General features: G+C 35.7%; 1 protein-coding gene across 2 annotated transcripts in view; it reads left to right on the top strand.

Annotated features, from left to right (window-relative positions):
* Positions 1-20,400, top strand: part of LOC136026938 (inhibitor of growth protein 3-like) — a 55,809-nt gene that overhangs the window by 11,007 nt on the left and 24,402 nt on the right. For both annotated transcript variants that reach the window (XM_065703786.1, XM_065703796.1), the window contains exons 2-4: positions 11,839-11,910; positions 14,097-14,225; positions 18,755-18,889. In XM_065703786.1, coding sequence (XP_065559858.1) covers positions 11,839-11,910; positions 14,097-14,225; positions 18,755-18,889 — 336 coding nt within the window. The remainder of the gene's footprint in view (positions 1-11,838; positions 11,911-14,096; positions 14,226-18,754; positions 18,890-20,400) is intronic.

Below are 20,400 nucleotides of genomic sequence, written 5' to 3'. Positions count from 1 at the left end.
TATTCCGCTGATGCCGGCTCTCGTGAAAACATTTACACCCCACGAGTGGGGCTTGTCCTTCAAGTACTGTCGAAATCCAATTCTTCCTTTGAATGGGATCATCTGTTCGTCAATACTTTGGATCTCTTCAGGGTCTATTTTTTTCAGATTCTCCCTGAATGCGTCGTATAGTCTTCTGATCTTGAACAGTTTATCATGACCAACCTCCCCTTTCGGTATCATTAAGGTGTCATTGCAAATGTGGAAAAAAGACCTCAAGCTGATGAACCTATCTCTGGTCATGGTATCAGCCACCGGGGAATATCGTATTCCATTCTCCCAGTACATTCTAATAGCCGGAAGTTTGAGAATGCTCATAAGCATTTGAACTCCAAGAAATCTGCGCAGCTCTTCAAGGGAAAGTTTCAGAGCAAGATTCTTCTTTCTCATGTCATTCAGATTCGTTTGGTCCACAATGTTTGAAATAATGTCTTCTGTGATAAACATTCGGAAGAGATCAAGGGGCGTTTGTACCTCGTCATAGTGTGGCATAGAACCCTTCCATGTAATATTTCGAGGTTCGGACTCCGTTTTTATCCACTTATATTGCTTTGCCTCCTTCGCTACCTTCTTTTTTGCTACTGGTTTTGCCGTGACCTGAGGAGCATCAGTTGGAGTTACTAGACCGGCCACTGCTTGGGAAGGAGGATTTTTTTGAGCTCTTGTAAGGACAAAGGGTTCAGCAGGTGCAGTAACTGTTGCTGACTGTATTGCAGAAAAAGCTGACACTGGTGCTGATGATGTGCTTGAAGAACTGTTTGACGCTGTTGTATCATTCAAGCCCGGGAGAGGCAAATCGAATTGATCCGTGTCATCGCCATTGTCTAACTCGAACCTGCCAAGCATTGCTAAAGAGATGTCGTCTGTGTGGTCGATATCCTCTTCATCTCTTCCGTCTTCATTGCCATAACAGTTGAGAGAACGTAAAGGCTGAAATTCTTGATCTGGATTGTCTGGTGCCCAGTTTGGGTCGTCGTCGTCGGAAGAGATATCGAGATCTGAATCACAATCAGGTATGAATAAAAGCCTTGCTGCTTCTTCTGCAGTCATTTTCTTGGTAACTCTTCTACTTCTTTCCTTGATCAGTCTCTCTTCCAAGGGCTTGGGGCCATGACCTCTCTTGGAGTCAGAGCTCGTGCTTGGATCAGCTGAAAAGAAATTCAAGGTAAGTGCATCACTTAATAATAACAATAATAATAGTATATTGCAATAAAATAGACCATTGGCCTCAATACTTGCCTGAGGTATCCCACAAAATGGCTTTTTTACCCTTGTTTCAGTAAAAAGGAGGAACAGAAAGAAAATGTGCCTATTCCCGATCATAAAAAGGACTTGCTGCCTCGTTTGCTGTACAAATCTGCCTAGGTATGGTTTGGCACTGAATGCCTGACGTGACCATTTGGTAACCGATCGTTAGCAACCTTGTTTGCGGCTAAACTACAGCTCAGAATTAGACTAGTGATATCTCATTCAAAAGAACGCATTCTTAGCTACAAAATAAGATCATAATCAGGCTCTGAACTTACCAGAAACGTCCAGGTCATCGAGGTCGAAATCTGCACCTTTCCTCTTTTTCGACATTTTATGTTTTGTCTAAACTTGGACGCTCGCTCGACCGCTCGGGTAAAGCCTTGAGGGACAATAAATTCAAACGCGACAGAGTCAAGCAAGCGCTATCTAGTGGAAAAGAAATCACGGTTGTGACTTTGTCGAGTCGAGAGAAAAAAAATAGGAGGCGAGCGGTATCCGTATGGTGACCACAGGCATGAAAGGGTTAACTCTACATTTTAAAACAGTAAAAAACTTTAGCGTAAAGAGCGGGGCATTGAGAAGGAAAAGCCCCTTTCATATACAGAGTAATTTTCTCTTTATAACATAGTTATAAAGTTTTCAGAATTTTGATCCTTTGACTTTGGAAAAATAATTAGCGTGGGAGGGGGCCTAGGTGCCCTCCAATTTTTTGGTTACTTGAAAAGGGCACTAGGACTTTTCATTTCCGTTAGAATGAGCCCTCTCGCAACATTCTAGGACAACTGGGTCGATACGATCACCCCTGGGAAAAAAAACAACAAACTAATAAACATGCATCCATGATCTGCCTTCTGGCAAAAAATATAAAATTCCACATTTTTGTAGATAGGAGCTTGAAACTTCTACAGTAGGGTTCTCTGATACGCTGAATCTGATGGTGTGATTTTCGTCAAGATTCTATGACTTTTAGGGGGTGTTTCCCCTATTTTTTAAAATAATGCAAATTTTCTCAGGCTTGTAACTTTTGATGGGTAAGACTAAACTTGATGAAACTTGTATATTTAAAATCAGCATTAAAATGCAATTCTTTTGATGTAGCTATTGGTACCAAAATTCTATTTTTTAGAGTTTTGGTTACTATTGAGCTGGGTTGCTCCTTACTACAGTTTGTTACCACAAACTGTTTGAAAAGAGGGTATTTTCACTTATGATAATCTTGGTTTGTTTTCACTCTTATTTGACTCTTGGTTTTTGAAAAAACATGCAATGGATTTATTAGGATTCTAGCATATAGCCTGTTATGATTTTTTTCTTCAAATTCAAGACACATTTTTTTCAAATTCTCTAAAATCTTATAAATAAGGATTCAGCAAAATTAAATAGTCCTGTGATGGTGCAATGGGTTTGATCTCAGCTTGGTAATATAGGACCCAGAGATTGAAACTACAGGGCTAACTCAAGGACCTTAGTAGTCAAGAATCATTGTTAATCCAATTATTCATTTTATATAAAGTTAAAAATAAGGACCAAAACACTTTATTGGGACCTCATTGTGCTGTAGATCTGCTTCTGAAAGTTTTACATTCTTCCTCTAAAATGACTTAAATAAAAAGTTTAAGTATGCTTTTAATTTGCTTAGGTAATTTTCTAGTTGAAAGATGAACTTCATAGACCTTTTAGTGCTCTTACCAAATCCATCAATTGCTGGCCTCACAAAGGCATTTCAACATTGATTTTTAAACATCAATAAATGTTGTAGCCTACTAAATTAAGGGCATCTATACAGGAATAGTTTATAAACCCAAAACAACAAAGTAAGGTTGTGGTATTATTAGATGTTCATTTTCATCAGTTATTGATACATTTTTGTAATTTTACATAAAAAGCAGTAGCTCTCTACAGACATTTACATTGAGGCAATCAGAGTTAAATAGCAGGATTGCTTTTGTAAAATTTTGAACTCTCCTTGTCTTCAGTTCATCTACTAAACAGAAATAAGTGACATATATATTTTTTTTTTTAATTTTGATGGCTTTAAATACAAATCTTTATTGAAAATGAATCATTGATATCAATTCACAAAAATGCAGAAGGGGGCAAAAATGTTTTTTTTAAACAGCCGGGGGTGGGGGCAACCACCAAAAAGGTAATTTCAAAAAACAGGGGGAAACACCACCTGCTCCCCTCCTCCTGTTATTAATGCCACTGATCTTGAATACATGCTTGAGGTTTTCTTACACTAATTTATAATTATCTGGGAGATAAGTATATCATTCAATACATCTTTCAGCCCTCTTTATAAATAGACAAATTGCTTCCAGTTTAGATTAAATTTTAATACCCTTTAAGGGGCTCTTAAAATGATATTTTGTTCCTTTTTATTCCTAGCAGAACTAGCAGAACATGGTTTGACTTAAAACAAGATAGTGAAATTTTTCTTCCCTTTTGTTGAAGAGTTTTTCAATCAAAGCAGGTGGCACCACCAGGAACTCATGAAGCAGCCAAATTACTGAAATGATAATTCCTTTGAACTGATTTTTAGTGACTTTTGTGAAGGCACACTAGAATATTTTCTAGGGAATGCCCTTTCCCAAACTTTAATAGGAAAATTCTGCTCTATTTAATCAGAAAAACAAAATGTACATTTTTTGATGATGTAAGTGTCATTAAAACTGAATATCTCCATCTCCAGCAAAAACCACTGGGAGCTAAATGGTTTTCTAATATTTTCAGGAAAGTAGATGTTTGCTTTTAGTTTTCTGTAATTTACTCAAATCTTTTATCCAAGCCTTACAAGTTATGGCAAAACTGTCCCATCAGTTCTAAATAGTTTGGTTGCACAAACTATAAAAGTTTCTAATAGACAAGATAGGATGGTTCTTTAAATTACAGCATTGCCATATTTCCCCAAAATTGTTTTTCAACATTGTCTTTAGTTCAAGAAGCACAAATCAAGAACTTCTAGATAGTGCCTTAAAGAAAAAACAAGAGTAAATTTTTGAAATCTATTGTGCAGGTGTATAATGATGGCTCCTTGTAGAATAACTGTCAGTGTTGACTTGACAAGTTTGGTTAATGACTCTGGGGCATCCCAGTATAGATGCCAATCCTTCTGCTCCGAGTCCTTTTCTACACCTTGCTTGAAAGACTCCAGGGTTCTTCTACTTCAATGCAATTGGAGTAGCAGTTGTAGTTCTCTGTACAATAAGTGGTTTGTTAGGAAATATTCTGGGAGTTCCTTTGAATTTTCTGCCTGGGATTGATGGGGAGGAGGCTTGAAGTAGGATTACTTTGCATATGCTTGAATGTTGTGATGGAATAACCTCTTTTTCTACAGTACGTAAGGAAAAGAATGTATAATGCTGCAAGCCTTTCATGGTAAGGGGGGAGGGTCTTAGGTTATATAGTATTTTGGTGACGTATCACTGCAGATTTTCAAAGAGTTGCTTATATCCATTGAATTGTAGGGAAGGCTCTGGGCATACCATGGTGGTATACAACTTTTTTTTTTTTAATTAGATTTAGCTCATGGCTGACAAATGTTCTTTTGGTGTTGCCAAGGAGTCTCCCTGCCTTTGACACAATTGGGAGGGGATGCTGATATAAATTCTAATGATTGTTTATGCTAACTCTAAGTTCATGTTCTTTCTCTGTTGGTGTCAGCCTAGATCTGTTGCCAGATCTGGAATTACGCAATGATTACGTTTGCTTACAGTTGGTAAGGCCAAGGTCAAGCACCTTGCATTTTTAAACTTGATACTCTAGCAGCCACTTTTCTGACCAGTGTGCTGTGCTATCCAGGTCTTCCTTTAATTGTAAGAAACAAATGTTTTTGAAACATGTGACTGTCAGTATAAGCTAAGTACCAGCTTTTGAATTGAATCAAGTGTTTTTCAGCTCTATTACCAAAAGTCATGAGCAACCATGTGTCCCCATATAGTTAAGAACCTTTTAAAGGCTCAAAATGGTATTTTTAATGAGCAATGACTATAAATGAAAAGAGCATAAAAGGTACTGTAAATGGTATGCTTTTTGTAGCTGGTGAATTAATATAAGAAACTTTAAATGAACCTGCTAATTGCTTGTGCTTACAGTTATTTAAAAACTAGATGGTAATATTCTTCAAGATTTATACTTCTTGACAGTTTTTCTCGATTTTGTATACTAGTCTGGATCCACTGGCCTCTTGAAAGCATCAACAACAGCAGCCATCACTGTTTTTCAGTGAAGGAATTCCTTGTGATGACATCACAGTTTGAGAAGTAGTTTCTCAGCTCAGTGCTTTTCTTCAAAATAACCTCATTGGTTATCCTCTTATTCTGGCAGAATTATTTACCTTAAATGAGGAGGGATCCTTCAGAATTTGTAAGCTTGTAGGCCATGATAACATCTTCTATTTTCCCTCTGTTGCTGAGGGAAGAAAACTTGAGCCTCTCAGGACAGAATTGGCTATCAATGTCTTTGGTGTACTTTGTTGCACATCTTTGTTGCATCTCCAGTGCCTACTTGTTTCCCTTGTCAAAGGGGGTGATAACCTACATGCCGAAATTCACTTTAGGGCAGATTAAAACTTTGAAAAGCTTTTTCGTGGTAAAAGGGACTGGCCAAAGGTCCATTTGATTTATAGCCAGTGCCTGCTGCTTGGGTCCTCCAGGCTCTACATTGCTTCATAAGACCTGATGATCTCAGTATTCTCCCCACAACATTTTCTAGTTGTTTTCTTTCTGATAAGAACATTTGATCCATTCCATAGCATCAAAACGTGTACCTATGGCCTTCAGCTTTGTATGAAGTTATTGGTGACAGATTTTAGCGAAGTTGTAAAGAGCCAGGTCTACAGGAATCTCTTGGTCAATTTCAGGGCTTGATTTAAATCTTTGGCATCCCTGGGCCTGAGCATTTTGGTGCCCCTAGGCCAAAGCATTTTTTTTTCAGGAAGACACAGAGATTTACAGGGAGATCCTCAGAAATTCTGGGATAGTGGAAGTCTTGAACAGAAGGCAAATGAAGAGTGATAAGCCAAGAGAGAGAGAGAGAGAGAGAGAGAGAGAGGTAATACCAAGCTCTCAGCTGCCATTCTTGGAAGATGCCTGACAGTTTATAAGTGGCTATGGAATTCCTGTGTTGTTTTAAAATTTGATTAGGCAGCACAGAAGTAAAGTCCACTTGGCACTTTGATGATAAATCACACCAGTCCAGTTTTTTGTTAAGAAAAAACAAAAAAATTACTCGGTTTTCTCCCCATTATTTTCCAATTCTAGATATTAAACTTCAGATGCCACAATTCTGCCTATTTAGTGAGAAGGTCAAGTTCGGACTGGAGTGAGGAATGGACAGAGGAGGAAATAATCTTTGTGTCACCAGTATAGAGACTCATCTTCTTCTGGACAACTCTTGGGGCATCATGTTTTCAGGGCCGGATTTAAACCTTTGACGCCCCTAGGCCCAGGTGTTTTGGTGCCCCTAGCCCAAAACAATTTTTTCAGGGAGACACAAAAATTTACAGGGAAATCATTGAAAATTCTGGGATAGTAGAAGCCCTGAACAGAAGGCAACTGATTAGTGATCAGGCAAAAGTAATGTAAGAAAGAGGCGATACGAAGCTCTCAGCTGCCATTCTTGGGAGATGTCTGACAGTTTATAAGTGACTATGGAATTACCGTGTTGTTTTAAAATAACTTTTCTGTGGATAGAAAGCACAGCAGCAAATTCACCTGCCACTTAGATGATAAATCACACCAGCCCAGTTTTTGATAAAAAAAAAAAAAAAAAAAAAAAAAATCACTCAGTGTTTTTTTTTGTGCCCCTAGTACCAGGCCTAGTGGGCCTAGGCATAAGTCCTGGCCTGGTTAGTTTGATTAGTTAAATGTTCATAAACATCAATTAGATTAGTAGCTATTGAACAAAAGGTCATTTTGATCAGTTAAATATTCATGAGCATCAATAAGATTAGTAGCTACTGAACAAAGGGGCCTCCCTACTGTAAATGTAGTGTTTAAAGATCTGTAATTTCTAGCATCTTTCTTGTTCCCTCTCTTATGTGTAGGAGTTATATGAGGTGTCAGTTTCCATATATCTGGAATCACTTTGAAGTCTTGGGATTTCTGGCACTTTTTGCAAGAACAGCAAATAGTTCTTGATGCAATTATTCACAGTAACTTAAGACATATACCATAAGGACCAACTGATTTATTTGTGTCTAGTTTTTCCATCCATATCTGAAGGTTCAACTGATATTTTATAATGGCTAGAATCGGGATCTTGATCTCTCAGGTTACTCAAAAAGAGGGCAGAAATCTGGTGATGTGAAGACAGACACAAAACATTCATTTGAAGCATTAGTAACATGCTTTGGGCCAAGGTTTCTTTGCACTGTACCAAAGGATTTGTTACCAAACACAATTCTGGATTTTGGGATTGGACATAGTTTCAAAAACCTTTGGAATTGATTTTGGATACTACAACTATAGCCTCTTCGTAATCCTTTATTATTTTCATTGACAATGCTCTCACTTGATCGCGGTTGAAACTTCCAGAGAATTTTTTTGTGAAGGAAGTCTATTCCTCTCTTATATGGAACCTAGAATCTACTAGACGCATGTCACCTGGCTATTAAATTAACATATCTGCAATATCTATGAAACAGCATGGGAGAATAAGTTGAAAATTCCAGGAAGTCTGTTTTTGGAGAGGACCAAGGGGATTTGAACTTTGACTTGAGGGAGGGGAAGGGAAATGCCAAATATGTTGCCTTAAATATGCCCAATTGTTTTTGCACTTGGAGTACATGTGGGACTAGAATTTATTCATGGTGAAGTAGGAATAATAATTAATGATAATTTATTTGTTACCCGCTTGTTTTGACAAATTAAGCGGAGTAAAAACATCAAGGAAAGAAAAACGAAATAACACAAACAATACAATTAATACTACTACTACTACTACTACTACTAATAACTCACTGCAGCACCAAGCCGCCTGAGGCCAACACAGCTACGCACGCTCCTCCTCCAACCTAATCTATTTAAAGCCTCCCTCTTTACACCCTCCCAGGAAGTTCCCATTTCCTTTAAATCCTTATTTATGACATCCTCCCAACCCAGACAAGGACGACCTGCTTTCCGTGTAGCCCCAGACGGTTGGCCAAAAAGGACAATCTTCGGTAATCTGTCATCCTTCATCCGTAGAACGTGGCCTAGCCATCTCAACCTTTCTTTCATTATAGCCCCAGAAAGCGGGATTGAACCACACTTTTCGTACAACCTACTGTTTGAAATACGGTCAGTCAGCCGGGTACCCAGAACAATCCGTAGGCAATTTCTCTGGAAAACATCTAGTAAATTTTCATCTGCTTTTCGGAGTGTCCATGCTTCAGAGCCATATTTGACCACTGTCATCACTGTAGCTTCCAATATTCTAATCTTGGTTTGTAGGCTTATCTTTCTATTCTTCCAAACTTTTTTTAACTGTGAAAAAACACCCTGTGCTTTAGCTATTCTACTTTTAACATCTTCACTGCTCCCACCATCTTTACTAATAATACTACCAAGGTAACTGAAGCTCCCAACCTGATCAATCTTTTCGTTACCTAAGGTCACCTGTTCATCTTCACTTATTCCTAACCTTAGTGACTTAGTCTTCTTAACATTAATTTTCAAGCCTATTTTAGCACCCTAAACTCGTAAAACCTCTAAAAATTCATTCATTTTGCTCACACTTTCATCTAATATGCTTAAATCATCAGCATAATCTAAGTCCAGGAGCGTTCTTCCTCCCCATTTGATTCCATGGTCTCCAATTGCCTTTCCTGTGCTCCTTAAGACGAAGTCCATCAAAATGATCCATATAAAGGGGGATAGAACACAACCCTGCTTAACTCCTGATTTAATACAAAACCAGTTGCTAACCTCATTTCCTACCTTAACCGCAGCAGTATTATTCTCGTACATAGCGCAAATCACTTTAATGTATTTTTCTGGTATACCATATAACGATAAGACCTTTGTTAACGCTGTTCTATCAACAGAATCGAAAGCTTGCTCATAATCGATAAAACTAAGGACCAAAGGTGTTTGACAACGAAGGGACTTCTCAATTATTAACCTAAGAGTGAAAACATGGTCGACACATCCTCTACCTTTTCTAAAACCGCATTGTTCTTCCCTTAAAACTTTGTCTACAGCATGTCTCAGTCTAAAAAGTATCATATTACTCAGTAATTTGCTACCTACAGAGACCAGACTAATGCCTCGATAATTCCGACATTCACTCTTGTCACCTTTCTTATACAGTGGTTTAATTAAAGTTTTCCTAAAATCATTGGGTACTTCCCCTTTTTCAAAAATCATGTTGAAAAATCAATTTTGAAAAATCTTTTTTCAAAAAATCATACAATTAATACAGTCTAATCAAAGGGTGGTAAGGGCCCAAGCATTGACAGGCCTCAGCACCTAATCTAGCATAAAGTTTTTTATAAACGAAAATAATATCAGTGGCACAAAACTTTCTGATAATCTTCTGATTTCTATAAGAACGCGGCAGATACAATAAATATTTACAATAACGAAAATACATAACTCTTATACCCTGCAAATCTTGATTATTAAACAACGGGCGCAAACCGGAAAGAAACAATATAGAATGATCGCAATATGTAGAATAAAGTCTGGATAAAGCCTTTAGTGAAAATCTGCCTCGGTTCGGGACAATTTTCGCGTACCCTTTTTTAAGTTTACTTTTAATATCATTTAGCCCACAGGATCGAAAAGCCGATAAAGATGAACAAATACTAATACCAAGCCACCGAATCGAAGAAACGAGCTTAACTGAAAAATAACCACAATCAAGATCACTACTTTGATGCTTAGCATTAAAAACTAAATATTCACATTTTTCAGTATTAAGTTTGAGGCCGATTTCCTCAAAAGACTTAGAAACAAGCTGGGTCGACTTAATTAGGCTAGATTTAGTGCGGCTGATCAAAAGTAAATCATCTGCATATGCAATGTACGAAAGATTAGTTAGGCCTAAAAAACATGATGGATTAATACGTGGCAAAACAGAATAAAGACAAGCATTAAAAAGATAAGGGGATAAGACTCCTCCTTGCCTAAGACCAGAACGGATGGGGATATTACCAACGTAGGTGTCACCTGACTTGAGTCGAACATATGAATTAGCGTACCAAAAACGAAGAGTTGATATAATAGACACATTTGCACCAAGTTGGATTAAAGAATACCAAAGTTGGCTATGACAAATTGAATCAAAAGCTTTTGAAACATCAAGTGCACAAAAATGAACCTCAAAACCATTTTTATGCGCTTCAAGTAATAGCGAAACTATAGCACGATGAGCATGTTGGCATCCTATATACGGCTTAAAGCCAAACTGATTAGACATATAATCTACATTAGACAGGAGATCAGGGAGCAAAACATATACAAATACTTTACTTAAAGTACAAGCAACCGTAATAGGCCTATAAATTGACGTAATGTTACCAACTAAAAAAGAATCAGGGACTAAAGAAGAGCATAAACACATCTGAAAAAGTAACTGCAAGTGATAAACTAATTCCTCCGAATCGGCGTTGAGGTGAAAAGCACTGATGCCGTCTATATCATAAGATTTCGATCTAAGTCTCTCTACACTTCTTTTGACACGGTCAACACTAACGGGAGGTACATGACCTTGAATGATTTTGTTAGGCAACAGATTAGAACAGAGCTTGGCAAAACGAAAATGAACCGCATATATCACTGTATCGAAAATGTTACTATAATGATTGATCCATGATACATTAGGGATTCGGTCAGCCGTAGGCGATCTATCAAACTTCGCGACATTAATCACTTTTTTCCACTGGCTAGGAGACTTAGGAAATTCAGCACCATTGTACCTAATTTTTCGAAGATAACGTTTAAAATCAAGCTTTGTTCTTTGTTTAATATCGAAAACATTACCCCTTAAGGGGCGGCCGCAAGCTATCCAAATTTTTAGCCACAACTTAGCCCGATTTTTTATTGTTTTGAGCTCTGGGTCATTCTTCCAAATTGAACTTCTTGTTTTTGCTCTAAAGCGACATAGGGGAACAGCTACTTCTTCAGACCTCTTTAAGCACGATACAATGTGGCTATAATAAATATTAAGCTGAATTCTGGCTAATACACTATCTTTCAATGTAAATTGAAAGATAGTGTATTTACCATAGAACCTACAGAATTTAGAAACACCTTTCGAAAAAAACTTTCACAATAAAGAATGGTCATGGCATCATGATTGAAGTGTTAAAACCTAGCAATGAATGAACTCTAGCTTGTAGTACCCGAAAATTGAAAAACATAGTTGAATATTAGAATATAGAGTTGTTTACATAGCTTATGAAAATCTTCTACTGTCAACATAAAAAGAAGATTAAGCAACGATGATGGGTTGTCTTTATTTTACTTCAGATTGTTTGAATATAAGTCATTAACGTCCTTCAGAGAATATATTGTTCCAGTTGGGATTGTCAGATGGAACTAATCCTAACTTTCTATGTTACAGTTGTTGAACATCTACCCCAAGAACTTAGAGATAGATTCACAGAGATGAGGGAACTGGACTTACAAGTTCATAGTAAGTACAACATTTTATCTTGGTTTTTATGGAACTTGATATTTACCAATTGACATATAGCAATCACAAATTCTGTTGATCTGTCCTGGTTTTGCTAGTTTGGGCACTTCCAGATAAGCTAGGACAATGAAATTTGGCAGACGTATCAGGGACCAGACCAGATTAAATTAGAAATAGTCGTTTTCCCGAATCGGCTATCTAACGTTGATTCGGCCGATTCGGCCAAAGTTAACACGAAGCATTTAAAATGTATATAGCTGCTTTACTTTACAGATCTAACTCTAAATATGACATCAAAAATGCTGAAATACTACATTTTCCTCCCTATTTTTGGGCTGTTGAGTCATCTTGATCATAACTCTTAAATACATGTTTATTTCTTTGTTTCAAATGATTTATCCTAAGATTCATTTATTGACTTTTTATTGAGTGCTTAATTAGATGAGTTCATTTTAAGTTTAAGAGCAATAGAATAAAGAGTCTATGCCAGTTTAGTGTGTAATATATTCTTGACAATATCGATTGAAAACTGCATGTAGCTTTAAGCAGCTTTTGAAGGCTGCTTTAGTTTTTATTTGCTGCTTAATAAACATTTTTTGTTTGTTCCTGAAAAAATCCGTGAATTTCTCTGCCTGAATGCAGGTAAAAGTGATGTTATCCCGAATTTGCTCACAAAACGTCTTCTCATTTTATGTTAAAGCTTTTTCTTCAATAGGAACACTCAATCTATCTTGTCGTATACTGAGTTGAATCGGGACATGTAAGTGGAGAGCAAGAGAATCAGTTTTTGAAAATACATGTCCCTAATTAAACCCGAACATACAGTTCGAGTCTTAAATTTTCATATCTGAATACGACAATGGCAAACCAGTCTCTTATAACGTATAAAAACCTCCAACATCAATGAAGACCTCAGACCTCCTTAAGCAACCGCCCAGTGGTTACCTCCAGGATGCAGGACGAAAGTTTATTCTGAGGACATCCTACACTCCACATGCTAGTCAGATTTCTGCAGCCTTAACACGTTTCCGTAATCCGAGCGGGGAGATGTGCTGGCAGCAATAGGATTCGGATAAGATTGGAGACTCCTTGTCAATGCCTTGAGTGCCTCTGGAGGCACATGAGAATCTAAGGTAAGGTAAGATCAGTGGGGAAGTCCAAGTTTCAAGAGATTATGAAGAGCAAAAGTCTATGTAAGATTCCAAACTGTAAACGAAATCTTCAGATCCGATTCAAGTTTTGGTATTTCAAAATTTTTGTTAAAAAGGTATACCCGAACTTAGTAGCTCGAAAATGTTTTCATATAATTACTCCATGGAAACATTCTTTGATAAATTTGCCACGAAAGTAAACAAATAGCTACTAAAGTTTTCTCTTGTTGAGGGGTACAGCAACCCATGCGAATGAAAAGCAATTCAATTATATCGTGTCTACCAAAAGTCGGCTTTCGGATTCCTTTACTTTGAATGAAACAAAAATCAAGTTTAAGTTCATTAGACTTTTTCGGAATCCCCAAAATCATAAATTAAGGTTATAAGAAAAATCCTGTCCTAAATCTATAAATCCAGTTTAAGATTTAATAATTCATCATCGCTTCTAAAAAAATAAATAAAAAATACGGAACTATTTTAGTTGACTTAAAATAATTAGTATGAAAGTTATTTGTTAAATTGTAGCATATTTTGAAAAGGAATTATTAGAACTTAATCTAATTATTAACTATATGTGAATGTGAAACTAATTAGCCATGACAATACTCTGTGAATGTGAAAATGTGAGTTTCTAATCTGTCCCTTTTCTGTCATCTTTTACTTTGGTTAATCATATTTTTCTTGCAAGCATTTGTTTGTCCTTTGCCCTTCACATTTTTCATTTTATCCTTATTATTTTGTACTAAAAAAACAAAGAATGTAAGGAAATAAGAAGCAAGAGAAAAGAATGTGGATTTTGGCCAATTATAAATGAAGATTTTTTTTTTATTGGCCTACAAGCTATGTGACTATATAGGCGTTCATCCTTACAGATGTGTTTATCTGAAATAAACAGAAACTAGGGTCTTGAAGAAATGTTTTAAATGATGAACGAAATTTCTATATATAGCTGCTACAGACGAGATTCTGAAGCGTAATTTAGATCAGTTTCTGCTTCTGACTAATAAACTACCACTTTCTTTTCTTTTATTGCAGATGTGAGTGATTCTTTAGAAGCACGTGTCAAAACTTTGTTCTCAAACGCCAAGAAGCTAAAGAATACGGAACGAGACTCTGAGTTCAATTCCATACGCAAAGATTACCAAAAAGTTTTAGAAGATGCTGGTGAGCTATAATAGAGTTATTTCAGCTAATATAAATTGGTGGTTGGATTGTCCAAATTTGTCTAAAATAAATTGTCTAGTTTTATTCCTAACTGTATAGACTTAAAGCTAAAATCGGACTTAAAGCTTCGGAGTTAAAGTTAAAATAACCAAGTAAATCAGAGCTAGAAAAAAATTAAACTAACTTGAAGAACTTGAAAAAAAAACTCTATATAATCAGGAAAGTATCCTCAGCGCAAACGGAAAAGAAATACGTTAACACAATAAACAGTCAAAACTAGAAACAATATGGACCTAAAGAAGAAAAAAGAATTAAAAATAAAAAACTGAAAAGAATCAACGTGTACGGTCAAATTTCTTATTTTAATATTCGAAAAAATTAATATTCGACTAAGTTGCTCCTGTCCAAACCAGAACGTAAATAGAAATTCCATTAGGACTTGGAAAAAAAAACAATTATTAATTTTCTTAAGAAATAATCCTTAGAATAGTATTGATAACAGCTTTATATTTACCTCTGATTATTGGTTGCTTCACCTGGGAAATCTTAACTTTCAACAGTTCACGTTTAAAGTATTTTAAGAAAACTATTAATTTATCACAAATATTATTATTTTGTGATACAATTCTGAGGAATGAATCTATTGTCAAAACAAGTAACACTACTATAAAATATTCTTCGGCGAATCAATCAAGAACCAAAGGTTAACAAAAAGCCGCTGTCATTCTCAACAGAAAGCGATTACTCCTATTCAATTTTGGCTTGATCAAACAGTTTGTGGTAACGAACTGTAACTAAGCAGTGACTCAACACAATAGCACCCAAAGTCTAAAAAAAAACGAAATTTCAATATCAACGGATATATCAAAAGGATTGGCTGTTTCTACTGATCCCAAACATATAAGATTCAATAGGTTTAGTGTTACCCACCAAAGGCTACGAGAAACTGAGAAAATTTTCCTGATTTTTTTAAAATGGGGGGGGGGGGGGAAACAGCAATCTTAATCCAACTCGCACCGTCAGATTCAGAGTATCAGAGAATACCAATGTAAAGGTTTCAAACTTCCATCTCCAAAAATATAGAATTTTGTATTTTCTGCCAGAAAAAGACATCACGGATGTGTTTATTTTGTCCCCTCCCTTCCAGGGGTGATCGTACTGAACCAATGGTTGTAGAATATCGCGAGAGTGTTCATTCGAACAGGAATTAAAGATTCTAGTGCTCTTTTCCAGTGACCAAAAAGATTGGAGGGCAGCTAGCCACCCTTTCACACCCATTTTCCCCATAGTTATTTGATATGATTTTGATGATGAGGTAGCCGTTTTATTCAGAATAGTTGAAAGGTCCAATGACTACGCTTTTGGGGATAACATGACACCCCACAGCTCTTTTTTGACGGGTTTTTCATGGGAGGAGTTTGTTGAGGGAGGAATTTTCCAGAAATGCTATTCAATATTCTTCTTATTTGTCTATCTTTTCTCTTGTCAACTCAATTTTACATGTAGAGGGGCTCTGGGGAATTGTCCAGGGAAATTTTCAGCAAGGTTTGGAATTGTCTGAAAGATTTCTCTGTGGAGGAGGGGGATTTTCCGTGGGGAAATTTTCCGTGGGAGTAACTTTCTTTGGATTTTTTCTGGGAAAAATGTTCACTGTGGGGGGAGGGGGCTATCCGGCGTGATTTGAAAAACGATCAGAAAATAAAGCTTTTTTTGAATAAAAATATGCTAAGAAGAATTTTTCAGGCAAAATTGTCTGGAAGAAATTTTCCGGGGGAATTTTCAGCGAGGATGTAAATATTTTACGTGGGAGCAATCTCCACGGAGGAAGGAATTTACCATGAAGGGGGAGCCCTGGTGTTTTGGGAAAACGATCTGAAATTAAATTAACAAAAAAAAGTTTTTCAACTGAAAATGAGGAGCAGCATTAAGACTTAAAACGAACAGAAATTATTCCGTATACGAGGGGTGTTGCCCCCTTCTGAGTACCTCGCTCTTTACGCTCAAGTTCGACTTTTAGTCCCAATTCCTTAAGGACAACTCCCGAAACACAAGTGCCGTCTTATAATAATGAGAAGTTTTTTCGTAAAAGTACTAAAAACATTGACGGGAAGAGCGAGATATTCAGGAAAGGGCAACGCCCCTTAGATACGGAATAATTTCTGTTCGTTTCATGTTTTAATTTTGCTCCTTAATTTCAATTTAAAAAACCTGTTTTTAATGTAATTTAATTTTAGGTAGGCTCATAATTTGATTGTAATGTCCTATAATTCTTTTTTTAACTGCTTAGGAATTCCTTCATTTGTTCTTTTCTTATTTTCCTTTAAGTCTAATTTTTGCTGATTGGTTGTTTTTGCTGATTGGTTGAAATAATTTTCCTTAAAATATTTTCTTTAAATAAAATAATTTTCCTTAAGAGGAAAATAAGAAAGCGGTTTACGTCTTCTTATTTTCCTTCTCCCTTTATATTTTATTTACAAAGAAATATTTTACTAATAAAACTAGAAGCCCAGGCTAGTTTTCCAGTTAAAGTTATTACACCGTCCAAATACCCTGCTATGAATTAAATACAATTTACTTATAACCCATTTTAAATATAGACAAAAAACGGAGTATGAAATACACTAAAGAAGGACTGAAGGAAAATGACAAACTTTCTGTGAAATGGACCTGTGAAATCAACTTACACCATTTTTATACAATCATAATAAGGGGGAGGGGGATTAATGCCAGAATTGCCCCTCACTCAATTGGACTATCTGTCTTGGCTTTTTCTAGGATTAGCCATGACTTGATGCCCACAACTATTCCTTTTTAATTCAAAAATCAATAAAGAAGAACTGAAGGAAAATGACAAACTTTCTGTGAAATGGACCTGTGAAATCAACTTACACCATTCTTATACAATCATAATAAGGGGGAGGGGAATTAATGCCAGAATTGCCCCTCACTCAATTGGACTATCTGTCTTGGCTTTTTCTAGGATTAGCCATGACTTGATGCCCACAACTATTCCTTTTTAATTGAAAAATCAATAAAGAAGAACTGAAGGAAAATGACGAACTTTCTGTGAAAAGGACCCAAGGAAGGAAAGCAACTAGAACAACCTTTAGATATCTGGAGACTAAATTTTTAGGGTGCTGCTGTTGGTCCCTTAGTAATGGTAAATTCTAGGTATTGAAGTATTTGAAATTCGTAATGGTAATTAAAATCAGAAATGATGGTAAATCTTTTGGTGGTCAAGTCAAGGGATAGAACACCCTAATGGACAGATCAGGAACCCCTAAAAGGCTAAGTCCACTGATGAATTCAAGGAAGGAGTCTGCATCCTCTTCCCTCAAATTTTAGAATTTATGCTTAAATTTATACGGTTCAATTGATTAAGCAGAGCATTAAACACACTAACCTACGAATCGTTGGAAAAAAGGTTAATGCACAATCTATCTAAAAAAAAAAAAAAAAAAAACTTGTGTAGAACTTCAAATTCTGTCCTTTGAGGTGGTTTGTGAACCCCCATCGACTAGGCTACATCCAGCTATTATTTTAAGAATAAAGTATTGTTATGCAAATATCTATCATCTTCTAAGATGATAGCCGAAAGTTTGTTTGGGGCCGAACTCTGATTGTTAGAATTAATTAGAACTATCGGCTTCTGGTTTTAGCATGAATACTTTATTAATTGGAAAATGTTCTGGATATTTGAGAAGCATGCTGGATATATCTACTGTATCGCTATAGCCAGTGACAGAGATAGGGATAATGAGGTTTGCCCCAGTAAACGAAATATATTGACCTGTTTGACTGTTCGTAACTTTGTATCCAAATTTAAGAATTGTAAGTCCAAATTTTTTTTTTTTTTTTTTTTTTTTTTTTTTTTTACTATGGCAAAATGTCCATTAAATCTTTAGTAACATACTTGAAGCGATAAAAGGGGACATTACTGCTTAGTATGAAATTCATTTCAAAAACTTAACGGTTGATTTAAAATAAACGATCTAAATATGTCCCCTTTCAGGTGTTCAGGGAGAAAATTAGTATCAGGTGGAAACTTGCAACGTTGTGGCTGAACAAGTGTTTGCAAAATTGACTGTTGAGTGTTTACGACCCAATGTTATGCTTAATAACTTAAAGCATGCGTCAACACGTTGAATCATAACGGATAGTTTTAAACGGATGATATCGTTTAGCTCTAATGTTTTATTATTTTGGCTAAAGTCTTAACACCTGTCTGAACGTAGATTGTAGACATTTGTTTTGTTTATTTTATGTTGGGAACGTACTGTTTATACCTAACGTCATCAAAAAGGGATGTCGTGTAAAATGTGCTTTGTATAGACTGAATATTTGAGTTGTAAATTTTCTTTTTAGCCTCACAATAATCGATTTTGAAATTTCTTTATATCTTTCTTTATATTTTTTTTCTGGTAAAAAAAAGGTCCGTTTGAGAATTCTTATGAAAGCATTTGTATTTTGTATTAATGAGTTAATTTTTGGCTTGATTATGTTTATTTTTTTCTCTTCTTTTCTTTCAGATGAAAAAATACAACAGGCTAACCAAATGTACGACCTTGTTGATCGCTATGTTCGGAGACTCGATGAAGAATTATTAAAATTCAAATTGGAGCTCGAAGCCGATAACAGAGGAATCACGGAACTGCTTGAAAAAAGTATTGTCTATTTTATTATTGGATACATTGCTTTTTGTTTTAAGTAAAACTAAGTCGTTTCGCAACAGAAAAGTAAACAAACGTTAACACAAAAGTACAAGTATTCTCTGGCTAAGGGGTAAAATAATTCATAATAATGAAAAAGGAATAAATTATAGCGAACACGTCGTCGCCTGTCTGGCATACTCTTGTATCTTCCAAAAATCAGCTTTCAAGTTTCAATACGTTGAATAAGCAGAAGATTTAGTTTAAAGTCATTTAGACATTTACAGAATCCCTAGTTTTATGGATTAAGACTCCGGGAAAAATTCAATTCTAAATCTACAACTCAATTTAAGGTTCAATAGTTTTGTTGAAAAAAGAAAAATAATTACAGAACTATTTTAATTGACGTATATCAATTATTGTGAAAGTAATTTTTAAAATTGTAACATTTTGTTAAGTAGTATAATTTTCAGAATTATGAAATAGAATTCTGTTATAATAAAAGCTATTATAAAAGTTATTGTAGAAAGTATATGAAAGCAAAGAAAGCGTATGAAAGTTAATTGTAAAATTGTAACATTATCTTAGGAAAAGGAACATAACAACTTACAAAAGGGGAATATTATTCTCGGAATTGAATTATGAAGAAAAGTTTTTCCAAGTCTTTATATTTTTATTCTTCTATTTTCTTATTCCCAAGTCTTTGAGATTCAGTTTATACTTAAATACCCGGAAAGAAGAGTAATTTGCTCATACAGTACACTTAAAAATATTAATACACATTATTAAGGTCAGAAACTAAAAAGATACACTATTTCCTCCGAAAGAAAATCTTTAGAAAAATTCTTATTTGAAAACGTATCCTCTGTTAATTTTTCTCAGGTTGCTAGATTGGAAAGAAATTTGTTTAGTCCTGATTTTCGCTTGTCAAAGGAACGACTTGATAAAAAAAATTGGAAAACCTACGCTATGAGTCTTCGATGAATAACAGTATTTACATTCTAAGATTCTCCCCTGGACCTGCTATTGTTAATCCCTCTTCTAGAACGCTTGAACCTAAGATATCCAAACTCTCGAAAAAGGTCAAAAATTCTCTTCTTCCGAAACAAGTTCCTCTTGCAGATATAGTTTCCTCTCTGCACAGTCTTTTTTTGCACAAATATTATTCATCTGTTTCTAACCCAGACGAAGTTAGGGCTTGTTTTATAGATACCTAAAAATAATTATGAAGAATCTCAAGATTATTACTTTTATTATTCCTGGGGTTTCAGGATTATTACCTAAGAATTAATAGAAGTAGAGGTATTAAATTAACACCAATTTGGGAGAAGTTAATGAAAACTTGAGAGCCAAAGTCTCAGGCGAACGACCGAGTTTTAGGATTGACACATGACTGACAAGTCCCCTGTACTCGCTGGTGACTGGGGCAACCTAATATTTTCATACTGTTGAATTTACGGTGCATGTAAACGGTGGGAGTAACTCAAATAATTGTGTATATGCTTTTGGAGTAGCACGCCCGCCTA

The sequence above is a fragment of the Artemia franciscana genome, chromosome 1, assembly GCF_032884065.1.
Source record: "Artemia franciscana chromosome 1, ASM3288406v1, whole genome shotgun sequence".
NCBI lineage: Eukaryota > Metazoa > Arthropoda > Branchiopoda > Anostraca > Artemiidae > Artemia > Artemia franciscana.
The sequence above is the reverse complement of the archived record's forward strand: the minus strand, read 5'-3'. Positions and strand labels throughout refer to the sequence as shown.